General features: G+C 57.1%; 1 protein-coding gene and 1 long non-coding RNA gene across 2 annotated transcripts; both read right to left on the bottom strand.

The window, feature by feature from the left end:
• Positions 1 to 719: 719 nt before the first annotated feature.
• Positions 720 to 20,586, bottom strand: LOC117001041 (antimicrobial protein CAP18-like). The gene is made up of 4 exons (XM_033069206.1): positions 20,014 to 20,586; positions 8,450 to 8,557; positions 8,269 to 8,352; positions 720 to 911 (listed from the first exon to the last, which is right to left on the bottom strand). The coding sequence occupies exons 1-4, from the start codon at positions 20,506 to 20,508 to the stop codon at positions 720 to 722; spliced, it is 879 nt and encodes a 292-aa protein (XP_032925097.1). The 5' UTR covers positions 20,509 to 20,586.
• Positions 1,431 to 2,226, bottom strand: LOC117008042. The gene is made up of 3 exons (XR_004420241.1): positions 2,108 to 2,226; positions 1,592 to 1,817; positions 1,431 to 1,491 (listed from the first exon to the last, which is right to left on the bottom strand). It is a non-coding gene; the product is annotated as an uncharacterized LOC117008042 (long non-coding RNA).
• Positions 20,587 to 21,629: the final 1,043 nt, after the last annotated feature.

Here is a 21,629-nt window from a genome sequence, read left to right as displayed (position 1 = left end):
TCCTGCTTGCTTCTGCAAAGACTTGGGCCTACTCACTCCTGCCAAGGCTTGCGGCCTACCATGGCTGACACATCCACATCGGTAGAGACAAGCTGAGCAGTTCTAGCAGTTCTGATCTCCAGTTGTATTCCCACACCTGAATCCCTCAGCTCTGCCCCCACTATGTCCCTGTCCCAAACTGGGTCCATCATGGGGGTCCCCTCGGAACCTGAAATCCCTGCAGCCTCTCCCTTGCAGCTCCCTGGAGGGCTCACAGTGTCCCCTGTGTTCCCCCCATTTCCCTTTGCCATCACTGCTGGTTTGGGGGGAACAAGATGCAGTGAGAATAATGCCACCATGGGGACAATGACACTGTGGGGATAGGGACACGGTGGGGATGATCCCTTTTTGGGGTCTTGGCTCCCCATCCCTGTCTCCAGTCCGACTCCACGTCCCCTTGGCACCAAGCCCGTGAGGATGATGTGGGGGAGCAGCCCCATGTCCCACCCGTGCCTCAGTTTCCCCAAATGACAGAGACTCGAGGAGTGTGGTGCTCACACAGCCACTCCTGGTGGCCCCTTTATTGCTCAGCGCAGTTTCAGGGAGACGTGCAGCTGATCTTAGAGCTTGGGCAGGAACCTCTACCCCTGGGGTGGGTAGGGCCGGCCCTAGGATGGGAATCGCCGACCCTGGATTTGGTGTGGCTGGCCCTGGGGTGGGAAGCGCTGGCCCTGGGGCAGTTAGGGCTGCATGTTTCCCGGCAAAGGCTGGACCTTGGACGGGAAGCGTTGGATGTTGGGTGGTGTAGGCTGGGTCTTGGGCAGGAGGGAAAGGATCTTGCTCAGTAAGGAATCGAGCTTGGGTAGTAAGTGTGAGGCCTTGCTCATGAAGCTCCCGAAGCGCCCAACAAGACCGCGCACGACCAGAACCGTCTGCAGGAGAGATGGGGGGTCAGGGGGTGGGGGAGTGCAGGAACGCTCCCTTGGGACCACACCAGGAATCCTACCCAGGCACCCAGACCCTGGGATTGCACCCAGGATCGCACCCGGGATTCCCCCAGGGACCCCATCCCCAGCATCCCAAACCAGAGCCACCACTCGTGTCCCCACACCAGGGACACTTGGGACCCCATATCCACAATCCAACACCCGGCACCTCACCCATGTTCCCACACCCAAACCTCACCCAGAACTCCCCACCTGGGGCCCTGCACTCCACACCCAAAACCCAGGACCCGCTCCTGGGACTCTGCACCTAAACCCTGCAGGACCCCAGAGCTGGCACAGCCCACCCAGCACCTGAGAGCTCCCCAGGACCCCCCACCCTCCTCTGGAGACATTGGGGTGACACTTTTAGGGGTCGTGGGGCAGGGGGACGGACCCTCCCCTCCCTCCCCACCCACGGGTGTCCTCGGCTCCCTTCACTCACGTCGGAGGAGCTTTCGGAGCAGTTCAGGTCGATCTCGGGGGATTCCTGCAGCATCTTCACCGTCCCCAAGCACTTCAGGATGACCTGGGGGGGCACGGGGCCATGCGGTGTCACCCTGGGGATGGCGCCGGGGCCCCGTGCCCCAATTCCTCCCTCTCCTCCTCCTCCTGCTCCTGGTGCTCACCCCGTTCTCCTTGAAGGCGCAGTCCTCGGGGTCGCTGCGGGCGCTGGCGGCACACTCCGTCTCCATCATGCTGAAGTTGAATGCCTGCAGCGAGCTCAGCTCCACGCCCTGGGGACACGGGTGGGTGACAGCAGCGGGAGGTGACAGGAGAGGGGTCCGCAGTTTGGGGCTCAGGAGTGGCAGTGTCACCAGCAAGTTTGTGTAAATACTCAGGTCTGAAGTGACACTTGATAGAGGAAAAATGGTATTAAATCTTTCAGTTTTAAATCCCCCTGTTATGAATATGATGTTTCTAAAGAATTTCTATCTACTCCCAGTTTGTAAAATCAGACATTACAATAGTCCGGTAGATTTTGCAAAACCAAACTTCTACCTTTGCTTTATCAATGACTGCCTATCCACAGAGACCCAAACTTGCCGATTTCTGCCGGTTTTATCGACCAAGACCAGATGGTATCTCTGGGACTGACTTCCAGAGAAGTAGCACGGATGTTTATTTCAGCCAGTACTACTCACCTGGTAAAATTATGACTACAGGAAAACAGAAATCGTTGATTACTTCAAGAGACCACACTATAGGAAGGAGCTGAGATCGAGATTGGTCGGAGCGTGGAGTGGGCAGTGACCCCTCCTGCCTCCCCAGCGCTACTTTGCTCTGCCTGTAGAAAATAAAACAATCGAAATGTTGCTAAAAATGGAGACTATTGTTTCCGCTTTATGACACCTCCTTCCAAACCGCTCAGTTATTCCCATTTTCCCTGTGCATCCCACCTGTGATTTAACAGCAAGAGAAAGAGTTTCAGAAGAGATGTCATGCACTGCTATTTCATTTTTAGGTGCCTGCAGCAGCACTAAAGAGATTTGGGGCTCGGCCGTGTGCGTGTGTGGGGCTGGCGCTTTGGGGGTCCCGGGGGCACCCTCGGCCTTGGCCAACAGCCATGGGGCAAGGCTGGGCTTGTGCAGCCCTGGGGCACCAAGCTGGCACGGGCAGCGTGTCACCAGCAGGGACCCCGAGGGCTCCTGGCCCCCCAAATGCCCCCGAGCCCAGCCAAGGGCTCCGCAAGGGTGGGGACCCCGAGGGCTTCAGATGCCACGTCCCATCCCCGGGGACACAGCGGGACCCCCCCGCACCGCGTGTCCCCACAAAACCGCGCCTCTGCGCCTTGGGGCTGGGCGTTTGCCAAGGGTGGGGCCCCGGGGCGGGTCCCCAAGCTCCCGTCGGGGATAAAAGGAGCCCGCGGGTGGCCTTGGTGACAGCGATGGCGAGCTCGTGGATGCTGCTGCTGGCGGTGCTGGGGGGAGCCTGCGCCCTCCCCGCCCCGGTGTCCTTCACTTACACCCAGGCGCTGGCCGAAGCTGTGAATTCCTACAACAAGTACCCAGAGGTGAAGAATGCCTTCAGGCTGCTCAGCGCCGAGCCCCAGCCCGACCCGGTGAGTGTCCCCGACCTCGCATCCCCCCACGGGTGACAACCCCCGGGGTCCCCCACTCGGGACCTCCTATCTGTGATTCCTAATTGGTGTCGCACCCTTCACACCCATCCCGATCCCCCCTTGTGAGCGCTCAGCGCTGACCCTGAGCCCACGGCAGTGATCGCCACCCCCTGCTGGTGACACTGCCACTCCTGACCCCCCAAACTGCGGACCCCTCTCCTGTCACCTCCCGCTGCTGTCACCCACCCGTGTCCCCAGGGCGTGGAGGTGAGCTCGCTGCAGTCATTCAACTTCAGCATGATGGAGACGGAGTGTGCCGCCAGCGCCCGCAGCGACCCCGAGGACTGCGCCTTCAAGGAGAACGGGGTGAGCACCAGGAGGAGGAGGAGGGGGAGGAATTGGGGCACGGGACCCCGGTGCCATCCCCAGGGTGACACCGCATGGCCCCGTGTCCCCCCAGGTCATCCTGAAGTGCTTCGGGACGCAGGAGATGCTGCACGAAACCCCCGTGTTCGACGTGAGCTGCTCCGATGCCTCCTCCGACATCTCCTCTGACGGCTCCTCCGACGTGAGTGAAGGGAACCGGGAGCACCCGTGGGTGGGGAGGGGAGGGAGGGTCCGTCCCCCTGCCTCACGACTCCTCAAAGTGACACCCCAATATCTCCAGAGTAGGGTGGGGGGTCCTGGGGAGCTCTCAGGTGCTGGGTGGGCTGTGCCAGCTCTGGGGTCCTGCAGGGTTTAGGTGCAGAGTCCCAGGAGCGGGTCCTGGGTTTTGGGTGTGGAGTGCAGGGCCCCAGGTGGGGAGTTCTGGGTGAGGTTTGGGTGTGGGAACATGGGTGAGGTCCTGGGTGTTGGATTGTGGATATGGGGTCCCAAGTGTCCCTGGTGTGGGGACACGAGTGGTGGCTCTGGTTTGGGATCCTGGGGATGGGGTCCCTGGGGGAATCCCGGGTGCGATCCTGGGTGGAATCCCAGGGACTGGGTGCCTGGGTAGGGTCCCAGGTGTTGTCCCAAGGGAGCATTCCTGTACTCCCCCACCCCCTGACCCCCCATCTCTCCTGCAGAAGGTTCTGTTCGTGCGTGGCCTTGTTGGGCACTTCGGGAGCTTCATGGGCAAGGTCTCACGCTTACTGCCCAAGCCCGATTCCTTACTGCCCAAGATCACTTCCATCCTGCCCGAGGTCCAGCCTACACCGCCCAACATACAACGCTTCCCATCCAATGTCCAGCCTTTGCCGGGAATCATGCAGCCCTACCTGTCCCAGGGCCAGCCCTACCTGTCCCAGGGCCAGCCCTACCAAACCCAGGCCCAGCCCTACTTGACCCAGGGCCAGCCCTACCTGTCCCAGGCCCAGCCCTACCAGCCCCAGGCCCAGCCCTACCAACCCCAGGCCCAGCCCTACCTGCCCCAGGGCCAACCCTACCTGCCCCAGGCCCAGCGCTTCCCACCAATGGTCCAGCCCTACCTGGCCCAGGCCCAGCGCTTCCCAACCCAGGGCCAGCCCTACCTGGCCCAGGCCCAGCGCTTCCCAACCCAGGGCCAGCCCTACCTGGCCCAGGCCCAACCCTACCTGCCCCAGGGCCAGCGCTTCCCAACCCAGGGCCAGCCCTACCTGGCCCAGGCCCAGCGCTTCCCAACCCAGGGCCAGCCCTACCTGGCCCAGGCCCAGCGCTTCCCAACCCAGGGCCAGCCCTACCTGGCCCAGGCCCAGCGCTTCCCAACCCAGGGCCAGCCCTACCTGGCCCAGGCCCAGCGCTTCCTAACCCAGGCCCAGCCCTACCTGGCCCAGGCCCAGCGCTTCCCAACCCAGGGCCAGCCCTACCTGGCCCAGGCCCAGCGTTTCCATACCCAGGGCCAGCCCTACCTGGCCCAGGGTCGACGTTTCCCATCCTAGGGCCGGTCCTACCCAGACCAGAGGTAGCGGTTCCCGCCCAAGCTCTAACATCAACTGCACAGCTCCGTGAAACTGCGCTGAGCAATAAAGGGGCCACCAGGAGTGGCTGTGTGAACATCACACTCCTCAAGTCTCTGTCATTTGGGGAAACTGAGGCACGGGTGGGACACCGGGCTGCTCCCCCACATCATCCTCAAGGGCTTGGTGCCAAGGGGACGTGGAGTCGGACTGGGGACAGGGATGGGGAGCCAGAACCCGAAATAAGGATCATCCCCACAGTGTCATTGTCCCCACAGTGTCATTGTCCCCATGCTGGCATTATTGTCACTGCATCTTTTTACCCCTGAACCAGTGGTGATGGCAAAGGGAATTGGCAGAAGGGACACAGGGGACACTGTGAGCCCTCCAGGGAGCTGCAAGGGAGGGGCTGGGGGGATTCCAGGTTACGAGGGGACCCTCATGATGGACCCAGTTTGGGACAGGGACATTGTGGGGTCAGAGCTGGGTGACTCAGGGACCTCTGTGCCCCACAAAGTGGCTGGAGCAGGGTGATGGCTGCAGCCCCCTGCGGTGTCCCTCCTGTCCCCCCAATATTCCTGTGTATCTGTACCTCACAAACACCTCTGTGTGGAGCCCCAAGGTGTCTTGAGGACAGGGAAGGACAATCCCAGGGGTCCAAGTGGCTGCAAGAAGGTGGGACCCGTGCTGTGCCCATTTTGGGGGAGCTGATCCTCCTCCCTCCAGACCTTCTGTCACCATCCCCATCCCCATCCTCATGTCCCCTTTGTGACAGTGTGCCTGGGGATACAATACAGGATGTGATAAAAGGTATCTGTTCTGTCCCCATCTCTTGAGGGTGGAGAAGTGATCCTTATCTCTGTGGGAAATAATCTGCTAATGGCCCATCCATTGAAACCAGGCAGGGCACTGTTCTTTATCTTTTCACAACCCATCCTTCCTCCAGCCAGTCGTTTTCTGCTCATGGCCATTGAGTCCCACTGTGGGACTGATAAAATTACTGCATCCCATTGGGAGTTGCTCCAGCCAGGGGGAAGGGCCCAACATTTCTTACCAAGATAAAAACAGAGGCTTTGGGACACTAAGGGAGCCCCTTTCTCCACTGGACTCCAGAGGAAAACCGGATTTCTCCACATCACCGCTGGAGCTCCGGAGGGAAACTGCACCTTGTACAGGAGCACTGCTCCAGCTGAGCCACATCTGTCACTGCAGGAGGATGCAGCCACCATGGAATGGGACTGCTGCCAACACCCTGCCTGACGGGTGTCAGGTTGTACTCTGACTGTGTCAGGGTTTGGGGTTTGTTCTTTGTAGTGCTGTATTTCTATTTTAATTTCCCTAGTAAAGAACTGTTATTCCTAATTCCCATATCTTTGCCTGAGAGCTGCTTGATTTCAAAATCATAATAATTTGGAGGGAGGAGGTTTACATTCTCCATTTCAAAGAGAGGCTCCTGCCTTTCTTAGCAGACACCTCTCCTCCAAGCTAGGACACTGGGGCAGGTCTGGGGTCCCCCCACCTCTTGAAGGCCATGGAGAGGCAAAGGGACCCCTGCAGGTGCTGCCAGCTCAGGGACCCCCAGCAGTCCCTCCCCAAATCCAGTTGCTTCTCGACCCTGCCCTGCCATTTGCTGCCAGTGTCACAGGGGGGACACGAGGATGGGGATGGTGACAGAAGGCCCTGGGGAAGCAGAATCAGCTCCCCCTAAATGGGCACAGCACCGGGACCACACTCCTGCAGGGACTTGGACCCCTGGGATTGTCCTTCCCTGTCCTCAGAACACCTTCGTCCTTGTCAGAGAGGTGTTTGTGGGGTACAGATCCACAGGAATATTGGGGGGACAGGAGGGACACCCGCAGGGGGCTGCAGCCATCACCCTGCTCCAGCCACGTTTGGGGCACAGGGGTCCTCACACGAGTCACCATTTGATGGTGGTGAAAAAGAAGGGACGGGGTCTTCATGATTTGCAAGGAGCCATGAAGCCGTTTTTTGATCCACAAAACAAAGTTTATATACTTTTTCTATTGTTACTAAAACTAGCGCAACAATAGTATTCGTGGAACTGAGATATATTGCTTACTTGTAACTAGATAACATTGCTCAATCCAGGCCTTGTTTATGCTAGCCAGCAAGATATATTTCCCGCAAATCCCCGTACAAACTGCAGGCTAAGCAGTCTCTACCAAGTACCAACTTTTGCATTACTTCTCCAAAATCCCATTTGCTTCTGCCAAGGTTTGGGCCTACTCACTCCTGCCAAGGCTTGCGGCCTACCATGGCTGACAGATCCACATGGGCAGTGACAAGCTGAGCAGTTCTAGCAGTTCTGATCTCCAGTTGTATTCCCACACCTGTGTCCCTCAGCTCTGCCCCCACAATGTCCCTGTCCCAAACTGGGTCCATCAGGGGGGTCCCCTCGGAACCTGAAATCCCTGCAGCCTCTCCCTTGCAGCTCCCTGGAGGGCTCACAGTGTCCCCTGTGTTCCCCTCATTTCCCTTTGCCATCACCGCTGGTTTGGGGGGAACGAGATGCAGTGAGAATAATGCCACCATGGGGACAATGACACTGTGGGGACAATGACACAGTGAGGATGATCCCTTTTTGGGGTCTTGGCTCCCCATCCCTGTCTCCAGTCCGACTCCACGTCCCCTTGGTACCAAGCCCGTGAGGATGATGTGGGGGAGCAGCCCCGTGTCCCACTCGTGCCTCAGTTTCCCCAAATGACAGAGACTCGAGAGTGTGATGTTCACACAGCCACTCCTGGTGGCCCCTTTATTGCTCAGACCCGTTTCCCGCACACCAAGCAGCGCTTCCATCCGAACTTCAACTTTAGCACCAAGCAACCGAAACCACCACGCTCCACCAGAACCGGCTGCCGGAGGGATGGGAGCGTCAGGGGGTCTGGGGGTGTGGGACCCCCCATTTGAGACCACACCTGGGCCTCACCGAGGGACCCCATCCCCAGGATCCCACCCAGGATCCCAAACCAGAGCCACCACTCGTGTCCCCACACCAGGGACACTTGGGACCCCATATCCACAATCCAACACCCAGCACCTCACCCATGTTCCCACACCCAAACCTCACCCAGAACTCCCCACCTGGGGCCCTGCACTCCACACCCAAAACCCAGGACCCACTCCTGGGACTCTGCACCTAAACCCTGCAGGACCCCAGAGCTGGCACAGCCCACCCAGCACCTGAGAGCTCCCCAGGACCCCCCACCCTCCTCTGGAGCCATCGGGGTGTCACTTTGAGGGGTCGTGGGGCAGGGGGATGGACCGTCCCCTCCCTCCCCACCCACGGGCGCCCCCAGCTCTCCCCACTCACGTCGGAGGAGGCGTCGGAGCAGCTCACGTCGATCTCAGGGGATTCCTGCTGCATCTTCACCATCCCCAAGCACTTCAGGATGACCTGGGGGGACACGGGGCCATGCGGTATCACCCTGGCGATGGCACCGGGGCCCCGTGCCCGAATTTATCCCCCTCCTCCTCCTCCTCCTGGTGCTCACCCCGTTCTCCTTGAAGGCGCAGTCCTCGGGGTCGCTGCGGGCGCTGGCGGCACACTCCGTCTCCATCATGCTGAAGTTGAATGACTGCAGCGAGCTCAGCTCCACGCCCTGGGGACACGGGTGGGTGACAACAGCGGCAGGTGACAGGAGAGGGGTCCGCAGTTTGGGGCTCAGGAGTGGCAGTGTCACCAGCAGGTTTGTGTAAATACTCAGGTCTGAAGTGACACTTGATAGAGGAAAAATGGGATTAAATCTTTCAGTTTTAAATCCCCCTGTTATGAATATGATGTTTCTAAAGAATTTCTATCTACTCCCAGTTTGTAAAATCAGACATTACAATAGTCCGGTAGATTTTGCAAAACCAAACTTCTACCTTTGCTTTATCAATGACTGCCTATCCACAGAGACCCAAACTTGCCGATTTCTGCCGGTTTTATCGACCAAGACCAGATGGTATCTCTGGGACTGACTTCCAGAGAAGAAGCACGGATGTTTATTTCGGCCAGCACTAGTCACCTGGTAAAATTGTGACTGCAAGAAAACAGAAATAGTTGATTACTACAAGAGACCACACTATAGGATGGAGCTGAGATCGAGATTGGATGGAGCGTGGAGTGGGCAGTGACCCCTCCTGCCTCCCCAGCGCTGCTTTGATCTCTCTGTGTAAAATAAAGGAATCGAAATGTTGCTAAAAATGGAGACTTCTGTTTCCGCTTTATGACACTTCCTTCCAAACCGCTCAGTTATTCTCATTTTCCCTGCGCATTCCCCCTATGATTTAACAGCAAGAGAAAGAGTTTCAGAAGAGATGTCATGCACTGCTATTTCATTTTTAGGTGCCTGCAGCAGCACTAAAGAGATTTGGGGCTCGGCCGTGTGCGTGTGTGGGGCTGGCGCTTTGGGGGTCCCGGGGGCACCCTCGGCCTTGGCCAACAGCCATGGGGCAAGGCTGGGCTTGTGCAGCCCTGGGGCACCAAGCTGGCACGGGCAGCGTGTCACCAGCAGGGACCCCGAGGGCTCCTGGCCCCCCAAATGCCCCCGAGCCCAGCCAAGGGCTCCGCAAGGGTGCGGACCCCGAGGGCTTCAGATGCCACGTCCCATCCCCGGGGACACAGCGGGACCCCCCCGCACCGCGTGTCCCCACAAAACCGCGCCTCTGCGCCTTGGGGCTGGGCGTTTGCCAAGGGTGGGGCCCCGGGGCGGGTCCCCAAGCTCCCGTCGGGGATAAAAGGAGCCCGGGGGTGGCCTTGGCGACAGCGATGGCGAGCTCGTGGATGCTGCTGCTGGCGGTGCTGGGGGGAGCCTGCGCCCTCCCCGCCCCGGAGCCCTTCGCCTACACCCAGGCGCTGGCCCAGGCTGTGAATTCCTACAACCAGCGCCCAGAGGTGAAGAATGCCTTCAGGCTGCTCAGCGCCGAGCCCCAGCCCGAGCCGGTGAGTGTCCCCGAGCTGGCATCTCCCCACGGGTGACAACCCCCGGGGTCCCCCACTCGGGACCCCCTATCTGTGATCCCCCATTGGTGTCGCACCCTTCACACCCATCCCGATCCCCCCTTGTGAGCGCTCAGCGCTGACCCTGAGTCCACGGCAGTGATCGCCACCCCCCTGCTGGTGACACTGCCACTCCTGAGCCCCAAACTGCGGACCCCTCTCCTGTCACCTCCCGCTGCTGTCACCCACCCGTGTCCCCAGGGCGTGGAGCTGAGCTCGCTGCAGTCATTCAACTTCAGCATGATGGAGACGGAGTGTGCCGCCAGCGCCCGCAGCGACCCCGAGGACTGCGCCTTCAAGGAGAACGGGGTGAGCACCAGGAGGAGGAGGAGGGGGAGGAATTGGGGCACGGGACCCCGGTGCCATCCCTAGGGTGACACCACGTGGCCCCGTGTCCCCCCAGGTCATCCTGAAGTGCTTGGGGATGGTGAAGATGCAGCAGGAATCCCCTGAGATCGACGTGAGCTGCTCCGACGCCTCCTCCGACATCTCCTCTGACGCCTCCTCCTACGTGAGTGAAGGGAGCCGAGGACACCCGTGGGTGGGGAGGGAGAGGAGGGTCCGTCCCCCTGCCCCACGACCCCTCAAAGTGACACCCCAATATCTCCAGAGTAGGGTGGGGGGTCCTGGGGAGCTCTCAGGTGCTGGGTGGGCTGTGCCAGCTCTGGGGTCCTGCAGGGTTTAGGTGCAGAGTCCCAGGAGCGGGTCCTGGGTTTTGGGTGTGGAGTGCAGGGCCCCAGGTGGGGAGTTCTGGGTGAGGTTTGGGTGTGGGAACATGGGTGAGGTGCCGGGTGTTGGATTGTGGATATGGGGTCCCAAGTGTCCCTGGTGTGGGGACACGAGTGGTGGCTCTGGTTTGGGATCCTGGGGATGGGGTCCCTGGGGGAATCCCGGGTGCGATCCTGGGTGGAATCCCAGGGACTGGGTCCCTGGGTAGGATCCCAGGTGTGGTCCCAAGGGAGCGTTCCTGCACTCCCCCACCCCCTGACCCCCCATCTCTCCTGCAGACGGTTCTGGTTGAGCGTGACCTTGTTGGGCGCTTCGGGAACTTCATGAGCAAGGCCTCGCGCTTACTGCCCAAGCTCGATTCCTTACTGACCAAGATCAGTTCTGTCCTGCCCAAGACCCAGCCTACACCACCCAAAATCCAACGCTTCCCGTCCAAGGTCCAGCCTTTGCCGGGAAACATGCAGCCCTACCTGTCCCAGGGCCAGCGCTTCCCAAATCAGGGCCAGTCCTACCTGCCCCAGGGCCAGCCCTACCTGCCCCAGGGCCAGCGCTTCCCACCCCAGGGCCAGCCCTACCTGCCCCAGGGCCAGCGCTTCCCACCCCAGGGCCAGCCCTACCTGCCCCAGGGTCAGCGCTTCCCACCACAGGTCCAGCCCTACCTGCCCCAGGGCCACCACCGCCCACCACAGGTCCAGCCCTACCTGCCCCAGGCCCAGCGCTTCCCACCCCAGGGCCAGCGCTTCCCAACCCAGGGCCAGCCCTACCTGGCCCAGGGCCACCGTTTCCCATCCTAGGGCCTGCCCTACCCACCCCAGGGATAGCGGTTCCCGCCCAAGCTCTAAGGTGAACTGCACGGCTCCGTGAAATGGGGCTGAACAATAAAGGGGCCACCAGGAATGGTTGTGTGAACACCACACTCCTCGAGTCTCTGTCATTTGGGGAAACTGAGGCACGGGTGGGACACGGGGCTGCTCCCCCACATCATCCTCAAGGGCTTGGTGCCAAGGGGACGTGGAGTCGGACTGGAGACAGGGATGGGGAGCCAGAACCCGAAATAAGGATCATCCCCACGGTGTCACTGTCCCCACAGTGTCATTGTCCCCATGGTGGCATTATTCTCACTGCATCTTTTTACCCCTGAACCAGCAGTGATGGCAAAGGGAAATCGGGGGGACTCCGGGGACACTGTGAGCCCTCCAGGGAGCTGCAAGGGAGGGACTGGGGGGGTTTTCAGATTCCGAGGGGACCGCCATGATGGACCCAGTTTGGGACAGAGACATTGTGGGGGCAGAGCTGGGGGACTCAGGGACCTCTGTGCCCCACAAAGTGGCTGGGGCAGGGTGATGGCTGCAGCCCCCTGCGGGTGTCCCTCCTGTCCCCCCAATACTCCTGTGTATCTGTACCTCACAAACACCTCTGTGGAGAGCCCCAAGATGTCCTGAGGACAGGGAAGGACAATCCCAGGGGTCCAATTGGCTGCAGGAGGGTGGTGCCAGTGCTGTGCCCATTTTTGGGGGAGCTGATCCTCCTCCCGCCAGACCTTCTGTCACCATCCCCATCCCCATCCTCATGTCCCCTTTGTGACAGTGTGTTTGGGGATACAATACAGGATGTGATAAAAGGTATCTGTTCTGTCCCCATCTCTTGAGGGTGGGGGTAGTGATCCTTATCTCTGTGGGAAATAATCTGCTAATGGCCCATCCATTGAAACCAGGCAGGGCAGTGTTCTTTATCTTTTCACAGCCCATCCTTCCTCCAGCCAGTCATTTTCTGCTCATGGCCATTGAGTCCCACTGTGGCACTGATAAAATTACTGCATCCCATTGGGAGTTGCTCCAGCCAGGGAGAAAAGCCCAGCATTTCTTACCAAGATAAAAACAGAGGTTTTGGGACACTAAGGGAGCCCCTTTCTCCACTGGACTCCAGAGGAAAACCGGATTTCTCCACATCACCACTGGAGCTCTGGAGGGAAACTGCACCTTGTACAGGAGCACTGCTCCAACTGAGCCACATCTGTCACTGCAGGAGGATGCAGCCACCATGGGATGGGACTGCTGCCAACACCCTGCCTGACGGGTGTCAGGTTGTACTCTGACTTTGTCAGGGATTGGGGTTTGTTCTTTGTAGTACTGTATTTCTATTTTAATTTCCCTAGTAAAGAACTGTTATTCCTAATTCCCATATCTTTGACTGAGAGCCGATTGATTTCAAAATGATTATAGTACAGTAATTTCACGCTTACAAGCCGCACTGACTATAAGCTGCGTCTCCAGGTGTTGGTAAACATTTCATTCTTTGTCCACACACAAGCCGCACCCAATTATAAGCCACCCTGTTGTTCGCAGCAAGGACCCGCGAGTCCCCCGCCATCCCCCGAGCCGCGGTGCCAGCAGGAGGGAGCCCCCTGCCTCCCCGGGCTGCGCTACCTGAAGGAGGGAGCTCACCCGCCTCCCCCCCGCTGTGCTGCCGGCATGGAGCCCGGCTCTGCTCACATGCAACAGAATAACCAATTTGTAACAATCACGCTGTCCCGGGTTTTACTGGCAGATGCTCGATTCAGCACCTCGGTTTGCGCTTCTGGGGTTGGAAATGTATGAAAATTATTCACATATTAGCTGCTGGTGAATGTAAGTCGCATTTCTGGGGTGGGAGCAAAATTTTAGTCAAAATGGTGCGGTTTGTAATCGTTAAATTACTGTAATTTGGAGGGTGGGGCTTACATTCTCCATTTCAAAGAGAGGCTCCTGCCTTTCTTAGCAGACACCTCTCCTCCAAACTAAGACCGATTTTGGTGCCCAACGTGGGGCTCGAGGGCATCGAGACATAAAAGGAATAACAGTTCTTGAGTCACCTAATTTTTATTGTGCTGCTAAAGAAACCTCATTAGGTGGCAATACATTGTCTATTTTACCCTGGTTTGGGTGGCACACGGTTGTGGCTCTATTTCTCCCATTTGCAGGTCCTTATCTAAACATGAGTCTCATAATTGGATTACTTAATTAAGGCCAGTTTGCTTTATGGGTTAACAAGGTGAGGAATTCATGGATCTGTAACTTCCTTTGGAAGGTGGACACATGGATCCAGGGCGATCACACACTCGCTGTATGTTTTTGGAGTTAGGTTAATAATGGTACCTACTGTGAGGAAATGACACCAGGGGAAATTTTCTCCCAACCCTTCACCCAGATTTTTGGGTCTACCCCACCACTTTCTGAAGGATTCAAATCTCCTCCAAATGCTAATGATATCATACAACAGCTGGTGTTACTGATAGATTTTTCCTATTTAACATTTAGAGATAAGGGGGAATTGAGCTGAATAAAAACCTTCATACCTACTCCAGGAAATAGAGATGGAACTGCAGACATTGACCCTGCCCCAGAAACTAGGGATGCTGCCCCGGAGCCAGACCCAGCCCCACAGCCCACCTCAGAAAGGAACCACCTGGAGTGGGTGGGGGTTCTAGTGAAGGAGATGAGCCAGATGCTGAAGGAGTACCTTTCCCCAGCTGGTGAGAGATCCTCCCCCTGCCCTAAAAAAGGAGAATCCAATGATGCTGCAGTGGAACCTACAAAGGTTACATCTGTCCAGGTTCCAACGAAACCACAGGGACACTCACAGCCAGCAGCAGTCGCCCCTGTGGAAACTAGGAAGTGTAAGACGAAAACAAAGCACCTGGACAATAAGGATAATAAAGGAGGGCCCTCACAACCAGCAGGGGAACCAGAGGTTGAGATCATCACTGAGTCCCTGTCATCTGCCCCAGGAGTGGAAACACAACCCCACCATCTGCTATGGACTGATCCAGGCTGCACTGGAAAAGGGTGAAGTTCCAGAACACCTTCAATACGTCGATGACATCATTGTGTGGGAGAACATGGCAGTGGAGGTATTTGAGAAAGGAGAGAAAATCATCCAGATTCTGCTGGGAGCCAGCTTTGCCATTAAAAAAGCAAAGTCAAAGGACCTGCCCGAGAGATCCAGTTCCTGGGAGTAAAGTGGCAAGATGGACGGCGCCAGATCCCCACTGAGGTCATCAATAAGATCACCGCGATGGATTCACTAACCAACAAAGAGGAAACACAAACTTTCCTAGGTGCCATAGGCTTTTGAAGAATGCACATTCCTGAGTACAGTCAGATTGTGAGCCCTCTCTACCTGGTCACCCGTAAGAAGAATGATTTTCACTGAGGTGCTGAGCATCAGAAAGCCTTTGCCCAGATCAAGCAGGAGATCGCTCATGCAGTAACCTGTGGTTTTTCTTTTTTTGGTCCCTGGTGGTATTTACCAGGGCCAGAGAGTGCTAACATTTAGCTGTCTCTCAGAAAGCTCACATTTAGCCAGCAGAGAAAGACCGGAGTTCTTTCTTGACGAGTTCCACAAGAGTCTTTATTTCATGGAAAGGTGGTCAAGAAGAGATTCTCTCAGAACAAAGGGCAGACAGCCATATTTATCGGTTCAGGGAGGATTCAAACTACAACCAATAAAAGTTTATACAAAGAACAGCATCCAATCTAAGTGAGAATTTCTAAAGGTGAACTGACCAATAAAATAATTTCACTACCATAAGGCGCACCGGACTATAAGGCGCACCCCCCGGAAGTCGGCAAATTTCGCAACGTTGTAGATCATATAAGGCGCACCGGACTATAAGGCGCACTTTTTTTTGGCAGCGAGGAGCCACGGGGCACGCAACAAAGTAACGAAGAAGTGGCAGGTGCTCAATTTGCAAACATTTTTCAAAGATTGGTGTAGCTTTTAAATTTAGCACCAGGGGTCCTCCCCGTGCAGCAGGTCCTGGAACTCCCGCCCACTCCCGGCGCCGTTTGGCACGGCTCACGACTCCCACCGCGCGACTGGGCTGCGTCCCAGCTTCCACTTGGCCTGCGGCCGCGCCGCTTCTCCCCGCTTCCCCAGGGCTGCACCGCTTTTCTGTGTCGGCGGCGGCGGTCACGACATCTCTCGTTGCCTGTCGCCGCCTCTTGCTGCTTTTACGCGGTGTTGGTGGTGGCGGCGGTCACACCACCTCTCGCCGCTTTCCGCAGTCGCAAAGGTTGCGCCGCGGCCACCGCCACTTTGCCGCGGTCAAAGGGGCTGCGCTGCCACCGCCACTTTACCGTGGCCACAAGGGTTGTGCTGCCACCACCGCCGCTTTATCCCGGCCGCCCAGTCCGCGCCACCTCTGCTCTGATGGCGCCGCCGGGCGGGCTCTGCTCGGCGCTGTTGTGGGCTCGCACTTCTCTTTCCCCCCATGCCTGGGCTGGGGCTACCTGGCTTTTCAATTCCTCTGCGCCCAGGTCGGGACCAGCACCACATGGTTCCTCATTCCCCCCGCTCCCATGCCCGGAGTAGCGCCGCCTGGCTTCTTGTTCTGCCCACGCCCGGGCTGGGGCTGCCGGCAGCTCCCTCCTTCCCCTCACGGCTCCTGCCGGTTGTGGCCGCCCGCACCCGTCCCCCCGCCTCACGACTCGGCGTTCTTGCAGCACTGCCCACCCATTGCAGTTCGAACTTCTAGTTTGGCAAATTTCGCATATTTGTCCATCACATAAGGCGCACCGGACTATAAGGCGTGCTTCCAGGTTCAGGGGAAATATTTAGTCATAATGGTGCGCCTTATAGTCGTGAAATTACTGTACACAGACTAATTTCAAACCAATTATCTTCCAAACTGTTAGGAGAGTGACCAAATTCTTAAGGAATTTTGCTCAACCTTGGTATCTAGGATACCTTATTGATTATAGCAAGTTCGAGGGGCCAGTGGAAGATGGCTTTGGAGGAATTGCATCATCCACAGTAGCTCTTGGCCCAGCAAGGACAGGACCAGAGGTGAAGAATGTGCTTTATTCTACAGCCAGGAACCATGGCTTGTCCTGGAGCCTTTGGCAGAAGGTACCTGGTGAGACTAGAGGCCGACCTCTGGGATTCTGGAGCTGAAGCTACAGAGAGTCTGAAACCAATTACACTCACACAGACAAGGAGATCTTGGCTGCCTATGAAGGAGTCCAAGCTACTGCAGCAGTGGTCGGCACTGAAGCACAACTCCTCCTGGCACCTCGACTACCAGGGCAGGGGTGGATGTTCAAAGGAAAGGTTCCCTCTACCCACCACACCATCCTGGGCCTTGAAAAACATGTCCTTTGGTGGCATGGTAACCCTGAGAAAATTGAGTCAGACAATAGGACGCATTTCAAAAACGGCCCTATCAACACCTTGGCCAGAGAACATGGCATCAAATGGATATATCACATCCCTTATCATGCACCAGCTGCTGGGAAAGATGAACAGTGCAATAAGTTACTCAAGATCACATTGAAAGCACTTGGAGGGGAAACTCTCAATAATTGAGGAAAAAACTTAGCAAAGGCCACCTGGATGTTCAATATGCAAGGGTCCATAAATTGAGCTGGTCCTGGTCCTGCCCAGTCTGAACCCTTGCACACAGTGGACGGAGATAAAGTCCCTGTTGGACACATATAAAGTATTTCAGGAAAAACTGTTTGGATTGGTCCCATCGGGGCAAGGACAAACCAAGCCGTGAGTGTGTCTTTGCTCAAGGACCTGGTTACACTTGGTGGGTAATGCAAAATCATGGAGAAACCCATTGTGAACCACAAGGAAACCGAATCATAGGTGAGAACGGTGTGTAAGGTGTCATTATGCAGATGGTAATAGAATAAGGGGTGAATACTGTCTTGGGTTATAGAACAGTATTTGATAAAAGGTATCTATTCTATCAGCATCTACTGAGGGTGAGGAAGTGATCCTGATCTCTGTGGGAGATATTCTGCTAATGGGCCATCCATTGAAACCAGGCAGGGCAGTGTTCTTTATCTTTTCACAACCCATCCTTCCTCCAGCCAGTCATTTTCTGCTCATGGCCATTGAGTCCCACAGTGGGACTGATAAAATTACTGCATCCCATTGGGAGTTGCTCCAGACAGGGGGAAGAGCCCAACATTTCTTACCAAGATAAAAACAGAGGTTTTGGGACACTAAGGGAGCCCCTTTCTCCACTGGACTCCACAGGAAAACCGGATTTCTCCACATCCCCACTGGAGCTCCGGAGGGAAACTGCACCTTGTACAGGAGCACTGCTCCAACTGAGCCACATCTGTCACTGCAGGAGGATGCAGCCACCATGGAATGGGACTGCTGCCAACACCCTGCCTGACGGGTGTCAGGTTGTACTCTGACTGTGTCAGGGTTTGGGGTTTGTTCTTTGTAGTGCTGTATTTCTATTTTAATTTCCCTAGTAAAGAACTGTTATTCCTAATTCCCATATCTTTGCCTGAGAGCGGTTCAATTTCAAAATCATAATAATTTGGAGGGAGGGGGTTTACATTCTCCATTTCAAAAAGAGGCTCCTGCCTTTCTTAGCAGACACCTCTCCTGCAAACTAGGACACTGGGGCAGATCTGGGGTCCCCCCACCTCTTGAAGGCCATGGAGAGGCAAAGGGACCCCTGCAGGTGCTGCCAGCTCAGGGACCCCCCAGCAGTCCCTCCCCAAATCCAGCTGCTTCCCGACCCTACCCTGCTGTTCACTGCCAGTGTCACAGGGGGGACACGAGGATGGGGATGGTGACAGAAGGTTCGGAGGGAGGAGGATCAGTTCCCCAAAATGGGCACAGCACCGGGACCACACTCCTGCAGGGACTTGGACCCCTGGGATTGTCCTTCCCTGTCCTCAGGACACCTTGGGGCTCTGCACAGAGGTGTTTGTGGGGTACAGATCCACAGGAATATTGGAGGGACAGGAGGGACACCCGCAGGGGGCTGCAGCCATCACCCTGCTCCAGCCATATTTGGGGCACAGAGGTCCCTGAGTCCCCCAGCTCTGCCCCCACAATGTCCCTGTCCCAAACTGGGTCCATCATGGGGGTCCCCTCGGAACCTGAAATCCCCCAGCCCCTCCCTTGCAGCTCCCTGGAAGGCTCACAGTGTCCCCTGTGTCCCCCTCCCATTTCCCTTTGCCATCACCACTGGTTTGGGTAGAACAAGATGCAGGGAGAATAATGCCACCATGGGGACAATGACACTGTGGGGACAGTGACACCGTGGGGATGATCCTTTTTTGGGGTCCAGGCTCCCCATCCCTGTCCCCAGTTCGACTCCATGTCCCCTTGGCACCAAGCCCTTGAGGATGTTGTTGGGGAGCAGCCCCGTGTCCCACCCGTGCCTCAGTTTCCCCAAATGACAGAGACTCGAGGAGTGTGGTGCTCACACAGCCACTCCTGGTGGCCCCTTTATTGCTCAGCCCCATTTCAAGCAGCGCAAGCACTCCCTCCAGCCGAATCCGGACTTGGACACCAGTTGTCCGAAGCCGCCACGCTCCACCAGATTCGACTGCCAGAGAGATTGCGGGGTCAGGGGGTGCGGGGGTGAGGGAACCGAACTTGGGACCACACCTGGGACCCACCCAGGGACCCCATCCCCAGGATGCCTCCCAGGACCCCAAACCAGAGCCACCACTCGTGTCCCCACACCAGGGACACTTGGGACCCCATATCCACAATCCAACACCCGGCACCTCACCCATGTTCCCACACCCAAATCTCACCCAGAACTCCCCACCTGGGGCCCTGCACGCCACACCCAAATCTCAGGACCCGCTCCTGGGACTCTGCACCTAAACCCTGCAGGACCCCAGAGCTGGCACAGCCCACCCAGCACCTGAGAGCTCCCCAGGACCCCCCACCCTCCTCTGGAGACATTGGGGTGTCACTTTGAGGGGTCGTGGGGCAGGGGGACGGACCCTCCCCTCCCTCCCCACCCACGGGTGCCCCGGCTCCCTTCACTCACGACGGAGGAGGATTTAGAGCAGCTCACGTCGACCTCGGGGGATTCCTGCTGCATCTTCACCATCCCCAAGCACTCCAGGATGACCTGGGGGGACACGGGGCCACGCGGTGTCACCCTGGCGATGGCACAGGGGTCCCGTGCCCCAATTCCTCCCCCTCCTCCTCCTCCTGGTGCTCACCCCGTTCTCCTTGAAGGCGCAGTCCTCGGGGTCGCTGCGGGCGCTGGCGGCACACTCCGTCTCCATCATGCTGAAGTTGAATGCCTGCAGCGAGCTCAGCTCCACGCCCTGGGGACACGGGTGGGTGACAGCAGCGGGAGGTGACAGGAGAGGGGTCCGCAGTTTTGGGGGCTCAGGAGTGGCAGTGTCACCAGCAGGGGGTGGCGATCACTGCCGTGGGCTCAGGGTCAGCGCTGAGCGCTCACAAGGGGGGATCGGGATGGGTGTGAAGGGTGCGACACCAATGGGGGATCACAGATAGGGGGTCCCGAGTGGGGGACCCCGGGGGTTGTCACCCGTGGGGGGATGCCAGCTCGGGGACACTCACCGGCTCGGGCTGGGGCTCGGCGCTGAGCAGCCTGAAGGCATTCTTCACCTCTGGGCGCTGGTTGTAGGAATTCACAGCCTGGGCCAGCGCCTGGGTGTAGGCGAAGGGCTCCGGGGCGGGGAGGGCGCAGGCTCCCCCCAGCACCGCCAGCAGCAGCATCCACGAGCTCGCCATCGCTGTCGCCAAGGCCACCCCCGGGCTCCTTTTATCCCCGACGGGAGCTTGGGGACCCGCCCCGGGGCCCCACCCTTGGCAAACGCCCAGCCCCAAGGCGCAGAGGCGCGGTTTTGTGGGGACACGCGGTGCGGGGGGGTCCCGCTGTGTCCCCGGGGATGGGACGTGGCATCTGAAGCCCTCGGGGTCCCCACCCTTGCGGAGCCCTTGGCTGGGCTCGGGGGCATTTGGGGGGCCAGGAGCCCTCGGGGTCCCTGCTGGTGACACGCTGCCCGTGCCAGCTTGGTGCCCCAGGGCTGCACAAGCCCAGCCTTGCCCCATGGCTGTTGGCCAAGGCCGAGGGTGCCCCCGGGACCCCCAAAGCGCCAGCCCCACACACGCACACGGCCGAGCCCCAAATCTCTTTAGTGCTGCTACAGGCACCTAAAAATGAAATAGCAGTGCATGACATCTCTTCTGAAACTCTTTCTCTTGCTGTTAAATCACAGGTGGGATGCACTGGGAAAATGAGAATAACTGAGGAGTTTGGAAGGAGATGTTATAAAGGAGAAATAAAAGTCTCAATTTTTAGCAAAATTTCAATTCCTTTATTTTATACAGACAGAGCAAAGCAGCGCTGGGGATGCAGGAGGGGTCACTGCCCACTCCACGCTCCGACCAATCTCGATCTCAGCTCCTTCCCATAGTGTGGTCTCTTGTAGTAATCAATAATTTTTGTTTTCTCACTGTCATAATTCTACCAGGTGGGCAGTGGTGGCCGAAATAAACATCCGTGTAACGTCTCTGGGAGTCATTCCCATAGATACCGTCTGGTCTTGGGAGATAAAACCGACAGAAATCGGCAAGTTCGGTTCTTTGAAGACAGGCAGTCATTGATAAAACAAAATAAATTGATAAAACATTGATAAAACCAAGGCAGGAAGTTTGATTTTGCAAAATCTATGGGACTATTGTAAAGTCTGATTTACCAAACTGGAATTAGATAGAAATTCTTTAGAAAAATAATATTCATAACAAGGGGATTTCAATGAGAATTATTTAATCCCATTATTCTTCTCTCAGAAGCGTCACTTCAGACCTGAGTATTTACACAAACCTCAATGCTTTTATGATGAACACAAATCTTTTATCAATTTTGACAAAGGCGGGAGGAAGTTGGAGGAAATTTGGAAGGAATTAAAGAATTTGGAGGGAATGTGGAAAGTAGCAGGGAAGAATTTTGAAGGAATTGTAGCATTTAAAGGGAATTTGTAAGAAGTGGGGGACAGTTTGGCAGGAATTGGGCAAGACCAGGAGGGAAGCAGAGAGAGCAGTCAGGCCCTGGGGATAACAGCCCTTTCCAGGAAGGAATTTTCCCCCTATCCAACCTCAGCCTCCCCCGGCACAGCTTGAGGCCATTCCCTCTCCTGTCGCTGTTCCATGGGAGAAGAACCTGACCCTTG

The sequence above is a fragment of the Catharus ustulatus genome, chromosome 1, assembly GCF_009819885.2.
Source record: "Catharus ustulatus isolate bCatUst1 chromosome 1, bCatUst1.pri.v2, whole genome shotgun sequence".
Classification (NCBI taxonomy): domain Eukaryota; kingdom Metazoa; phylum Chordata; class Aves; order Passeriformes; family Turdidae; genus Catharus; species Catharus ustulatus.
The sequence above is the reverse complement of the archived record's forward strand: the minus strand, read 5'-3'. Positions and strand labels throughout refer to the sequence as shown.